Source organism: Plecotus auritus, assembly GCF_963455305.1.
Source record: "Plecotus auritus genome assembly, chromosome: 8".
Classification (NCBI taxonomy): Eukaryota; Metazoa; Chordata; class Mammalia; order Chiroptera; family Vespertilionidae; genus Plecotus; species Plecotus auritus.
Genome location: NC_137782.1, coordinates 137,865,956 through 137,880,226, shown reverse-complemented (window position 1 = coordinate 137,880,226; position 14,271 = coordinate 137,865,956). Strand labels below are relative to the sequence as shown.

General features: G+C 37.5%; 1 protein-coding gene across 12 annotated transcripts in view; it reads left to right on the top strand.

The window, feature by feature from the left end:
* EHBP1 (EH domain binding protein 1) overlaps positions 1–14,271 on the top strand; it is a 416,128-nt gene that overhangs the window by 69,388 nt on the left and 332,469 nt on the right. For all 12 annotated transcript variants that reach the window (XM_080686020.1, XM_080686011.1, XM_080686023.1 and 9 more), the window contains one exon: positions 496–898. In XM_080686020.1, the coding sequence (XP_080542146.1) occupies positions 795–898 (104 nt within the window). In that variant the 5' untranslated portion in view covers positions 496–794. The remainder of the gene's footprint in view (positions 1–495; positions 899–14,271) is intronic.

The window sequence follows — 14,271 nt, the reverse complement described above, 5'->3', positions numbered from 1 at the left end:
GGAGATTTCCCTCCACTCCTCATTCCCCATCCATTCCCCCCTCCGACTCTACAACAGCATTCCTCCCCGCTCCTTAATTTGTTCCAAGCACACTTTCTAGGACTCGTGGCTATTAAATATCGGGTGAAAAACAAAGTTTATTTAAAAATATTCCACTCGCCCCTTTGGCCGTGGACATTGAACAGCATCCCTACACTTTCCCGCTCTGCTCGCCCTTCTGTGATGCTAGGAGGGGATGAAGGGCCCTGACGTGCGGCTCTGGATTGTTGTGGATGCTGACTACCAGATGTACTGCTCCACGTCTTAAGTGTGAATTGTCATTTTTTCCTTGGTGTCTTCTATCTTTGATGTTGGCTTTTGAGGTTGGTGTTTTGTTTCATTGTTTGGAAACGTGTGGAGAACTGGGGATGTCTGTTTCAGTGTTATCAAACGTGGGTGGTTAGTCGCTTGTCATGTTTTTCTCCTCATATTTTTTCTCTTTATTTTGCTTTTCAGTTCTCGGAATACACATCTTATAGCCTCTGAAATGGGATGGTGATGTCTCCATGAGGGAACCTCCACTCACTCATCCTGTCATGTATATCACACTGTTCTTGGCTGGGCCATTCATCTAAGATGGGATATACCCTGTGAAACAGGGAGAAGACTTATGGACCCCAAACATCATTTCAAGTTGTAGATGAGTTTTTAAAAGTACAGACATACATGCAAAGCTTTTTTGCTTTGGACCCTCTGCTTTGTTAAAGCTGCTGTGTTGCTAATCTAGAACTGCTCCAGTGTATTGACTGATCATCATGGCTTCAGTTTGGAAGAGACTGCAGCGTGTAGGAAAACATGCATCTAAGTTCCAATTTGTGGCCTCCTACCAGGAACTGATGGTTGAGTGCACCAAGAAATGGTAAGACATGCCTGGGGGTAGAGTTTGCTCTGCTGTGGCCTAAACTCACTGTGGTCTAAACTCTGCTGCTTCTGACAGCAGATTTACCTTTCTGTAGTGTACAAGTATGTAGAAGCAGGGCAGGGTACAGATTACTCTAACAAGTAATGTGTGCATTGTCGCTGCTGGTATTGTCTCTTTGGGTTTTAATTATTGCACTTCAGCATGGCTCAGAGGATTGTAACTGTGAGAGCATACTAAAATACAGTAGATTTGGTCTTGAAGTCTTTTATCATTAGTGTTATAATTAGAATAACTTTGATTTTTATAATTTGAAGGCAACAGAATAGCTATTGGAATATTATAAACTTATGCATATGTTTTAACTTAAAAAAATCTACATTCTTGTGGTATAGTGATAATGTTTTTTTTCTTGATTTTTCATTTTTCTTTGCTTAAGATAAAAGAATTTTTCATTATTTGAATAATGGAATGCCAGTCTACATAACCTTAGAAATTCTTTTGCTATATGCTTAGTCAGGCAACGGTGTTTTATTTTAATTGCCTAATGGGATACATTTCTTGGCCAGACTTAAGGAAGCAATTAGTAGTGCTGGTCTATGATTTGTTTCTTTCCACTTGAGCAAAGTAAATTTAGGGCTTTCTTTTCACTGCCCTGAATGATCAGTAAGAATTCTTATTTAATGAGAGAAAAAAAGTTAATGTTAAGCAAAGGGTCCTTTGGGTTTTGATTTATTGCAGTAATTAAGCAGTATTACTGCAAAAATAAGTTCATTTTACTGTCCACAAGAACTATAATCTCATGTCTGTATTAACTTCTCTATTTGACATTCTTTTTATTAGTTGGAAAAAATGGCTTGCTCTATTCTAGTACTCGTACAGCATATTTGAATTTTTATTTGGAAACTAGTTTCTGAGTGATTTTCTCTTGAACTTGTTAGGAATATTATTTTATGTGCAACTCAAAAAATGCATGTACTGATTACCCACTTTATACTAGGGAGTATGGCTTTAGAGTTGAATATGACATAATCCCTACAAGGAGCTCATAGTTCAGGGTAAAGACAATCATGTAAATAAATTCACTGTAATCGGTGCAATAATATAAATATGTATGCTGTCAGGATTTTAATCTGTGTCCATCACTTAACAGTTGGGCATCCTTGGGGACAGCTTATTTAATTGTCTGTGGTTTAGTTTCCATATCCACAAAGGTAATAATGGTACCACTTCACAGGAAGGGTTATTGTGAAGATTAAATTAGTTAATACATGAAAATGCTTCTAACAGAGTCAGGCACATAGTAAATGCTCAACAAATGCCATTATTACTTACAAAGTTGGCAGAGAAGGAAATATTTAACTCTTAAGGATAGAGAGAGGGTAGTGTCTTGGGATGGCTTCCTGGAATCTAAGCTGGGTTTTGAAAGATTCATAGTAGTTGGCCAGGAAGCCAAGGGGGGAAGAAATGAAAGATATTCTAGATTGAAGCAGCAGCTTATGTAAAAGCATGAGGCATTAAATAGCTTGGGTGTGCTGGAAATGCAAGCAGTGTATTTTGATAATGATGAAGCTTAAAGTGCAGGATGGGGTAGTGCAATGGGATACTGTCTCTTCCACTCAAAATCTTTCACTACATAGGGACATAGTGAAAGGTTTTGGGTGGAAGAGACAGTAGGTTGGCATTTTGGAAAATCACTTGATGACAGCATGGAGTAAGGATCATAGTGAATGGAGGCATAGTTAGGGGTAGCTGTTGCAATAGATAAGATGAGGGAAAAGGGTTAGACTAAGGCAGTGGCAGAGGGAATGGAGAGAATAGATTGGACGAACACTTAGGACACATAAGTGGTCATATCAGTCGGAGGTCTGGAAAGAATTGGGATGAGGGAGAGGGAAAGGTCTAAGTTGACACCCAAATTTCTGGCTTGGAAGACTGGGTGTACTACTAACCAAGATAAGGAATACATGAGGAAGATCCTCATTACAAGTATTTCTTATTGATAGGATCTTTATGATATGATTTGGTCTTAACACTAAAAAACATTTGGATGTTCTAGAATATTCAGACATTAGTTCTAAATGTTTTTCTTCTTCCCCCTTTCCTCCCTCATTTAACAATATAGTTTAAAACTTATAAGGTGACAGACTCAAAGAATAATATTTGTTTGATGTACCTGAATTTTATTTATAAGTGGATCCCTAAATAGAGCTTCAAAATCTTTTCAATATATGAAAATTTGTTGTTATGACTTTTAGTTAGTATTCCTTTTGCCTTACTTTCATAGGGTTCTGTGATAGATACAAATTAGGACTGATTTCTACACTTTTAGCCTATAATTTTTCTTCCTTTATTTTTACCATTCCTCATTTTGATCTTTGCAATAAATCTTAAATTATTGGATGTTTGTGTTATGAATTAGAAACTATTTAAAGGAAATAAGAAAAAAATAGACTTGGGCACATAGTAAGACAATTTTTTATTAGCTACTTTTACGTTTAGATATTATTTTGGGGGTATGGAAGAATAAAAAATAAAGAAGGAAACTTAGAGATAGCCAGTTGAATAAAAGGAAAGAGACATCATTAATGGCATTGAAGATAAATTGCAAGTATTGAGAGGGTAGGAAAATGTATCTGGTATAAATTAGAGAAGAAGGAATAAACTATAAAAAGAAAGATAAGTTATCATTTTATTAAGGTTGTGTTTTTGGAGGTAACCTGTGTATGTAGGTACCATTGTCTTTATTTACTAGAGGCCTGGTACACGAAATTCATGCATGGGGGTGGGGGTGGTTTGCGGGTCTCTCTCACAATCTGGGACCCCTCAGGGGATGTCCAGTTGCTGGTTTATGGGCCTAAACCGGCAGTCGGACATCCCTCTCACAATCCGGGATGCTGCATGCACTAGTGATCATACTTTTCACACAGGTGAAAGGCATCTTGCTGTTGTATGGGCAGCTACATTTTTTTGCCCTGATTATAAAAAGTAGTACATAACATGATCCTTCTGAGGCAGTAGTACCATTTTCCTCATCTTATGGGTGAAAAAACTGAAGCAGAGAGAAGTGAAGTAATTGGCTTTGTCACACAATTATAAGTGTCAGAATCAGGGCTGACCACAAAATGTGCAAGCCAGAGTCCATGCATGTCATCGCTGATTCATCCTGTTTTTTCAGTGTTAGAGTAGCCTTACCAGGTTTTAATTTTTAAATCTAAGAGACTGTTCCCAATATATAGGGTAGGGTCCCTAGGCCTGGCCAGCGATCAGGGTCATCTGTGGGGCGACTGGCGGGCGGGGCGATGCGGGGGGGGGGGGGGGGCACTGGCACCTTCCTTGGATGGCGGCCTGGTGCCGCCTGCTGGCTGGCCCTGCCCCTGATCAGTGCTGCCACCGCTGTTTGTCCCCCGGTGGTCAGTGCGCATCATAGCGACTGGTTGTTCCACTGGTTGGTTAATTTGCATATTAGTGTTTTATTATATAGGATTTTTAAAAATATATTTTTATTGATTTCAGACAGGAAAGGAGAGGGAGAGAGAGATAGAAACATCAATGATGAGAGAGAATCATTGATCGGCTGCCTCCTGAATGCCCCCTACTGGGGATTGAGCCCGCAACTCAGGCATGTGCCCTTGACCAGAATCGAAACCGGAGACCCTTCAGTCTGCAGACTGACACTCTGTCCACTGTGCTAAACCGGCTAGGGCAGTGGTCAGCAAACCGCGGCTCACGAGCCACATGCGGCTCTTTGGCCCCTTGAGTGTGGCTCTTCCACAAAATACCATGGCCTGGGCGAAGTCTATTTTGAAGAAAGTGGCGTTAGAAGAAGTTTAAGTTTAAAAAATTTGGCTCTCAAAAGAAATTTCAATCGTTGTACTGTTGATATTTGGCTCTGTTGACTAATGAGTTTGCCGACCACTGGGCTAGGGTAGTACCATTGTCTTTTAGAACCTTGCTTCTTAAAGTGTTTTCTGAGAAGCAGGAACATTTGCAACATCTGGGAATCCGTTAGACCTGCCAACTCTCAGGCCTTTCCCTACTAGACCTACTGAATCAGACTCTGCATTTTAATAAGATGCACAGTATGCATATTAAAGTTTAAGAAGCAGTATGTATGTGTGTGTGTGTGTGTGTATGTATATATATATATATATATATATATATATATATATATATATATATATATATATATATTGATTTCAAGAGAGGAAGGGAGAGGGAGAGATCGAAACATCAATGATGAGAGAGAATCATTGATTGGCTGCCTCCTGCACGTCCCACACTGGGGATTGAGCTTGAAACCTGGGCATATGCCCTGACCAGGAATGGAACCATGACCTCCTGGTTCCTGGGTAGATGCTCAACCACTGAGCTACGCTGGCCGGGCGAGAAGCAGTATTTTAATGTCATGTTTTAAATCTTACCAAGTGCCCATTCAGGACTTTAGGATAAAGTATATTTAAAATACACTGAATCCTACATGAATTTGAAACTCAAAGAAATGAAGATGAAACTCAAAGGATTTAGAAAAGGCATAGTAATGGGAATCAGGGTATATTTTCCTAGGGAGAATGTGTTATTTCTATGATTATGGAGAAGAGAAACTTTTCCCGTGTTCTCTTGTCATAGCCATAGGGTTTGAATCTAGACATGGCAGGTAACAGGATGAAGGTAAGGGTTTAAGGAGGCCACATTTTGAGATCTAGGCCATGAGTAAACTCACAGCACTTTGTCCTTGATCAAAGGATGGATTCTATAGATTAGAGGGTTTGGGATTTCTGCTTTCTTTTTGTTGCCATTTATCATATTTAGCCTTTGCCCTCATTGATGCAGCATGATTTCCCTCAGCTCAACAGGGTCCACTTCCTGATACTTTCATGGTGTAGTGTTCTAGAATTTAAGTCAGGAACAAAAACCAGAATGACCCTGTATTGCGAGATCCTGTTCCTCATCACTCCTTGATTGCCAGGTAGAGCTCTGGCAAATTTGGAGATAAAAGTTTATATCTCTTACTCTTATGGTTGTCCCCAAGTCATTTAATTATTAATCTCTCTTAACTGGTGTAGCTGTTGGCAAGTGTGGAGACTGGCCACTGGAGATGAGTTTGAGAGAAAGAGACTGTAGTTTATCGTAGTTTATTTCTTATTCTATTCTTTTATTATTGGCAGGCTTTTAGACTTCTGAGAGAAGTCTTCACATATGAGCACTCAATGGCTGTTCAGGTACTGAAGGAAACTAGTTGAAAATTGGCATGTTGTAGTTTTGATAATTTAGGTTGTAGAATCTAATCCCAGTAGAACCTTCCTAATTTTTGATTAAGAACCATTATGTATGAGCATGTATTTTAGATTTCTGTGTATATGTCTACATCACCTAAACATATAATGTATTTTATGTTCTTATATTTTTCTACCTAATTCTTAGTTATGGCATTCAAAAAGTATGTTTTTCTTAAAAAGGCATAAATATATTTATTTCTGATTTTTCTGTCACATAAGAATTTCTTGTTTTTAAATAGTTTTAATTATAATTTATTTTAAAAATAGATAATACAATCACATGGTTCAAAATTCTAGAGGTATAAAAAGGTGTATATATATCCTTCAAAGTAACACCTTGTATTTTTTCATTATTCCATACCTCTCTGCAAACCTTGTGACCTCAGGATTTGAAAAGTAAAAAAAGTAGCTCTTTCCAGTGCTTAAGTTTGTGATGCTGGCCTGTTGAGTAAATATAAACTTCTTAATCAGATGTTCCAAGCTATCTGTAACTGAACCCAATTTAACATTCCAATTGGACATCAGGATGCTACATGCACTTTAAGTATTAACTTGAGTTTATGAAGTCCAAATTACATTAGTAAGTAATTCAGATCCACTTCTGAATCTGGGTGGATTAAGCAAGCATTTCTCTGTTGACCATCTAGTAGAGTGAGACAGAGGTACATCAGCCTTGATGTGAAGAACCTACTTTTGAAATACATTTTAAGAAAAGAAGAGAGGGAGGGAGGGAAAGAGGGAGGGAGGGAGGAGGAAGAAGAGGAGGGGGAGGGAGGGAGGGAGGGAGGGAGAGAGAGAGAGAGAGAGAGAGAGAGAGAGAGAGAGAGAGAGAGAGAGGGAGAGAGAGAGAGAGAGAAACATTGATGTGAGGGAGATACATCGATCAGTTGCCTCTGCACTCATTCACTAGGGATCAAACCAAAAACCTAGGTATATGACCTGACCGGGAATCGCACCTGTGACCTTATGGTACAGGGGACAATGTTACAACCAATTGTGCCACACTGGTAAGGGGAAAGTTTTGACAAATACATATACCTGTGTTACTGGAAATAAATGTTTTTGAATGTATAGTTGACAGGATTTAATAATGGATTAGGTATGATATAAAGTGAGAGAGAAATCAGTAATGATTATAGTTTTTTTGGCCTGAGCAACCAGGTGAATATAATAATTACAGAGATGGGGAACACTTGGGAAGGACAAGGTTTGGCATGAAAGAAATCAAGAATTGGCTTTGCTTTTCTTAAAATTTGGGACATCTGGATGGAGGTCTTAATTGAGCAGTTAATTATAAGAGTCTCGAGCTCAGGGGAGAGAGGAGGCTGTAGTCACTTAGTACAGTCATGTGTCACTTAACTATGGGGACACCTTCTGAGAAATGCACCATCAGGCAAAGTTGTTGTGTGAACATTATAAAGTGCACTTAAACAAACCTAGTTGTTATAGCCTCCAATATATACTAAGGCTATTTGGTATTGCTCTTAGGCTGCAAACCTGTACAGCATGTTTCTATATTGAATATTAGGCATTTGTAACACAGTGGTAAGCATTTGTGCACCTAAATGTATCCAAACATAGAAAAGGTACAGTAGAGATACAGTATAAAAGATAAATGCTTCACCTGTGTAGGGTACTTATTATGAATGGAACATATAGGACTAGAAATTGCTCTGGATTAGTCAATGAGTGAGTGGTGAGAGTGTGAAGGTGTAGGGCATTACTGTACACTACTCTAGACTTTATAAACACTACTCCACAAGCGCCCCTCCCCCTCCTTCCGATAGGGTCAGAAATAGAACATAGGAGTTGTCAATGCTGCTCCCTGACTAGGGTAGGGATGTGGACTGGATTGATTGGAAATATTGAGGATAAACAGTCTGGGTAAGGTGTAGATCACCATAGTAGTGACTATCAGGAGAGAGTGAAAGGTGACCTGAGTAGAAATGAGAAATTGAGATGGAAAGATAAAGGATCAGAGTGGATTGTCATGGCAGTTTAGTTTGAGCTATTGCATGTTGGAAGGGTGGTCTGATTAAGAAACTTGTGGTATTCATTAAAAAAAAAAAAAAGAGGGTGTTTAGTATTGAGAGTGTGTAGAATAGAGAGCTCAATATTTTGTCTTTGAAATTTGGTTTTGGTTCCATTGACCCTGTCTGGCACAAAGGATTTTGTCTGGCATTGAATTGATGGAAAAAAATACAGTTTATCTATGCATTAAAACCTGAAAATATTCCTAAAGTATAGGGATGGGCTAGCTCCACACTACCAAAGCAATATTCCCAAAGTATAAGTATAGGCTGGCTCCACATTTGTACTAAAGTGGCAGTGGCACTTCATACTTGTTACGGTAACTCCTGTGGACCTGTGTCCTCAACAAAGAATTTACAACAATGTACTCTGAAACCATCAAGTAGAATTAATTTGCCAACATTTGTGTCTGTGTATGCATGTGTGCGCATGTGCACTATGATGAACATAATATTTAGGATATATATATATATATTTTTAATATATTTTATTGATTTTTTTTACAGAGAGGAAGAGAGGAAGGGAGAGGGATAGAGAGTTAGAAACATCGATGAGAGAGAAACATCGATCAGCTGCCTCCTGCACGCCCCCTACTGGGGATGTGCCCGCAACCAAGGTACATGCCCTTGACCGGAATCGAACCTGGGACCCTTGAGTCCGCAGGCCGATGCTCTATCCACTGAGCCAAACCGGTTTTGGCAGGATATATTTTTTATGACAGTTTTCTTTAAAATTGTTTTCCCCTGTCATGATTTTTTAGTCATGATTTTTTAAATGAACCCATGGAGTAAATTGTATCTTTTGGTAGTGTGTAATTCTCTTACCTTATTTTGGTATCAGGTCTTGGTTTATGTATTTTTTTAATATATTTTTATTGATTTCAGAGAGGAAAGGAGGGGGATAGGGAGAAACATCAATGATGAGAGAGAATCATTGACCGGCTACCTCCTGCACGCCCCACACTGGGCATGGAGCCTGCAGCCATGTGGGCATGTGCCCTAACCGTGAATTGAACTGTGACCTCCTGGTTCACACAGGTCAGCACTCAACCTATGAGCCATGCTGGTTGGGCTTGGTTTATGTATTTTTAAAGTTAATTTTTAAAATGAAATTTTAAGGGATTATGTGAAGAAGTTCTACTCTTAAGGTTTAGTTTAGTTTCACATTAGTTTTGCAGTTGATTGACTTTAATGCTCAGAGAACTTAAAATGTGCTATTGATAAATCAAATGTGTTTGTTCTAATTTTGTGGAAAATTTCAACAAAAGATTCACTGAAGTAGTTCACTGCATGATATAAAAATAGTCCAGTGTGCTGAAGAAAAAATTGTACAAGCATTTTGAACTGAATGCTCAATAGGGATGTTCATATCCTGCATCAGGACTCTTGCATATATATTTTTTTGCATGTGCACTTGACCAGAATCGAACCTGGGACTCTTCAATCCACAGGCCAACACTCTATCCACTGAGCCAAACTCGCTAGGGCTGCATATTTTTTAAAAGGAGTGGGATTGAGTTTGTGAAATGGGAGCAGTAAAATTACTACAGGCTGTCAATGTCAGTATTTGCTTGTCTTATTTTTCACTGTTACAGTGATATTTTTAGACAGCTTTGCTAATAAACTTTCTTTGGTAAGATTTTCTTTGGTAAATTTGATCTGTTAACATTTTTTCAAGGTGTTATTAATCCCAGTTTTTTATTTTTAAAATACTTTTTAAATAACAAAACATTTAAATATGACTTTAATACCTCAAAAACAACAATGAAGATTGACTTTAATGAAAGGAAGTTATCATATTAAAAGTTGATACTTTGCCAATGTCCAAAAGAGTTTGTCAGCTTTAGAATTTAAAATAACACTATGTTGACTAATTTAGGGATATAAATAGAACAGAGATAGTTTTAGAGGAGTGAAAGTACATATTACCAGGCACTTAGGAGGAGTTACCATTGGACACTGGACTTGGTTCTGAGTTTACTGGCAGCTAAGGCGAAAAGAAAAGCACATTGGCTCACATAATATTCTTTTTAGCTAATTAATTTGCAGGGACTTAGCTTAGAACTTAATTCAGAGGAATTTTATTATGAAAAAAATATGAAAGGCATTTGAGATAGAATCTTCACCTACAAAAGACTCAGACTGTTAAATTGGATAATACTTATGTCACTATAATATATAATCTTTATAAAGACCCTTTATGAGAGAATATGGCCAAGGGACCTAATTTTCTGATTATCTAATTTAAATCAAGGATACAATTTATTTAGAAAAATAAATACTTAACATAAGTCATCAAGTTCTGTGTTGTTCAGTACAGAAGCAACTTACCACATCCAGCAATTTACATCTAAATTTAAATTAATTTTAATTAAATTAAAAATTCAGTTCCTCAGGCACATTAGCCACATATCAAGTACTCACTAGCCACATGTAGCTAGGGCAGGGGTGGGCAAACTTTTTGACTCGAGGGCCACAATGGGTTCTTAAACTGGACCGGAGGGCCGGAACAAAAGCATGGATGGAGTGTTTGTGTGAACTAATATAAATTCAAAGTAAAGGAGTGGAGGGGAGAGCAAGAGAACCGGATAGAACAGCCGGATCCGGCCCGCGGGCCGTAGTTTGCCCAAGGCTGAGCTAGGGGCTAACCTATTGGACAGTGCAAATGTGGAACAATTCTATCATCGCAGAATATTTCATTGGATAGTGTTGTTTAGCTATTCCTCTCATACTGGCTGATTTCAGAATCACTAGAGCCCTTTGCAAATACAGAGATTACCATGCCTATGAGAAATTGCAGATTTTTGTAAGTCTGGAATGGTTCTGGCAAATCTGTCATTTTAGAAGTTCCCTAATTGCTTAAAATCATCAAGCCAGGTTTTAGAACTATCATATTTATGATTCTCAAGTATCTGTCTGAAGTAAAGTTTTTGCAGATGCTGAATGATAATTCCTGTTGGTACTTCAGGCATGTTTATTGAGTCAAAAATTTGAATTGAATTTTCTTCCTTTGGTTGTTTTGTAGTGTGTGTGTGTGTGTGTGTGTGTGTGTGTGTGTGTGTTAAAGTGAGAGCAGTGTATTTAATCTATGTCACATATAAAGCTGTCAAATTAATATAAATATTTTAACAGCTTCATTCATTTGCTTAAAATTGGTTTGTTGTCTTCATTGAAGCAAGGACTATTGGGGAGTGGGTCACTTCTCAAGTATTTGCACTGTTATACTTTCAGACAACATCTCTGGATCTACTGCTTTTTTTCTCTGAAGAATGCCTCCTTACTCCATTTCCTATTGCCACTGCCTTTGTGGCATCCTTTGCCATCTTTTGCCAAGGCCCATAGTTCCCAAACTGCACTTTTGGAGTCTATAAGGCACTGCAGAGAACTCACAGGTGTGCCAAGAGATGCTTAAAAATTTTGAGGGAAACACAGCAACATCTGTTGGAAGCCACACGAACTTCTAGCTTGAGGTAGTTCATTTTCAAAATTGGATTGCTACATTCCTTTCAATGATACCATATTTTTACAAAGCAGAGTTTTTAGTAGTTGCTATGACAAAATGCAAGTACTATGTGAAAATCTACATGGAATAGACCAGTGGTCGGCAAACTCATTAGTCAACAGAGCCAAATATCAACAGTACAACGATTGAAATTTCTTTTGAGAGCCAAATTTTTTAAACTTAAACTTCTTCTAATGCCACTTCTTCAAAATAGACTTCACCCAGGACATGGTATTTTGTGGAAGAGCCATACTCAAGGGGCCAAAGAGCCACATGTGGCTCGCGAGCCGCAGTTTGCCGACCACTGGAATAGACAAAGAGGAAGGCAGTATCCAATTTGATCTTAAGGTTTGAGAAGTTGTGCAGTGCCCAACACAAGTGCTAAGTTTTTTAGGACATACATCTTAAGTTGTTTGAACCTGATTACTTAGTAAACAAAATGGTTAGGTATGTCTTTTGGCTTGTGAAAAACTTACTGACACATTATAGGTCTTGTAAACCCAGAAAGTTTGGGAATCTCTGGTGTAGGCTTTGTGATAGTCCTTAAAACTTTCCTAGCCTCTTCTAGTCCTTTGTCTATTTTATTTCCATAATTATCCTTTTAAAATGAACCTTCCAGATTCCCCCTTTGTTTATAGGATACTGTTAATGTAGTAATTTTAATCTTTTATATCTGTATTCTCTTTTAATTACCACCATTCCTCTTAAGTTTCCCCCAAATCTTGTTTCCTTGGAACATTATCTTTCTTCTCTAGCTCCTTCCAAAAATAATTAAAGGCAAAGAGAATGTAGTAATGGTCTATCTCAAAGTAACTTCATTGAAACTGAATTGATTCATGTAGTAACTGAGTTCAGAAATGAGTTTAATGGTTCTGCTTTAATTTGAAGAGTACTCTGATTTATAAAATAACCTTCTAAATATTGGTTCCTTTATTTTTTAAACTTTTTATTGAAATTATTTTATGATTACAGAAGAGTTGCAAAGATAGTATAGAAGGGGAACTGCTGGGTCATGTGGTTTCTTTTTGAGGAACTGCCAAACCCTTTTCCAAAGTGGCTGCATCATTATATTTTATTTTTTAAAGAGTAAGCCTTTTTTTATGTAAAGAGCACATTAGAAACCTGTAGTTTTATTATTTTTAAATTTTTCAATATATTTTTATTGATTTTAGAGAGGAAGGGAGAGGAAGAGAGAGATAGAAACATCAGTGATGAGAGAGAATCATCGATCGACTGTCTCCTGCATGCTCCCCACTGGGGATCGAACCGCAAGCCAGGCCTGTACCCTTGACAGGAATCGAACCCAAGACCCTTCAGTCCACAGGCGGACACTCTCTCCACTGAGCCAAACTGGCTAGGGTGGCTGCATCATTTTATATTCCCACTAGCAACATATGAGGGTTCCAAATTTCTTCACATTCTCACCAGCACACCTTATTATCTGTTTTATTTTAGCCATTCTAGTGGTATATCATTGTGGTTTTGATTTGCAATTCTCCAATTGCTGGGTGCTGTTTAACCACAATCTTTTCATTTTTTTAAATGTGTTTATTGGCCATTTTTATTTTTTTCCCCTGAGAAATGTGTATTCTGATCCTGTGCACATTTTAATTGAGTTATTTATATTTTTAGCATTGCATTGTAAGTTTTTAGAATATATTTTAGATATTAGACACATCAGATATGTGATTTACAAATAATTTCTCTCATTCAGTGAGTTGTCTTTTCACTTTCTTGGTGGTGTCTTTTGGTGCACAAAAGTTTTAAATTTCATGAAGTTTCATTTATCTATTTTTTATTGTATTACTTGTGCTTTAGTGTTGTATCAGACTATTTTGAGTTAATTTTTTGTGTATGGTATAAGGAAGGGGTCCAACTTCATATTCTTGCATGTGAATATCCAGTTATTCTAGCACTGTTTATTGAGTCTGGGTATATTTTTCCTGTCTCTTTTTGCATAAATGAGCAGATATATGTATTTTTTCCCTTATTTCTTCTCTTTTACATAAAGCGGTAGGAAAGTACTATTGGTATTCTGTTTCACTTTGCTTTTCATTTAGCAATATATATTGGAAATCATTCCATATCATTTTGTAGATATGATTCTCCATCCAATAGTGATACGTTATTATTACCTAAAGTCCATAGTTTACATTAGGGTTCACTCTTTTTGTTGTGCACCTATGGGTTTTAACAAATATATAATGACATGATCCCATAACAGTATCATACAGAATAGTTTCACTGCCCTAAAAATCTCCTGTATTACACCTATTGATTCATTTCTCCCTTTTCTTGAGTTCTGCCAACCACTGAACTTTCTATGGTCCCCGTAGTTTTGCCTTTTCCAGAAAGTCATATAGTTGGAATTATACAATACATAGCCGTTTTAGGTTGGATTCTTTCACTTAGTAATATCCATTGAAAGTTCCTCCATTTCTTTCTAACACTGAGTAGTATTACATTGTGTGGATATGCCAGTTTGTTTACCCATTCATCTATTGAAGGACATGTTTGTTGCTTCCAAGTTTTTTTGTTTGTTGTTGTTTTGTTTGTTAATTC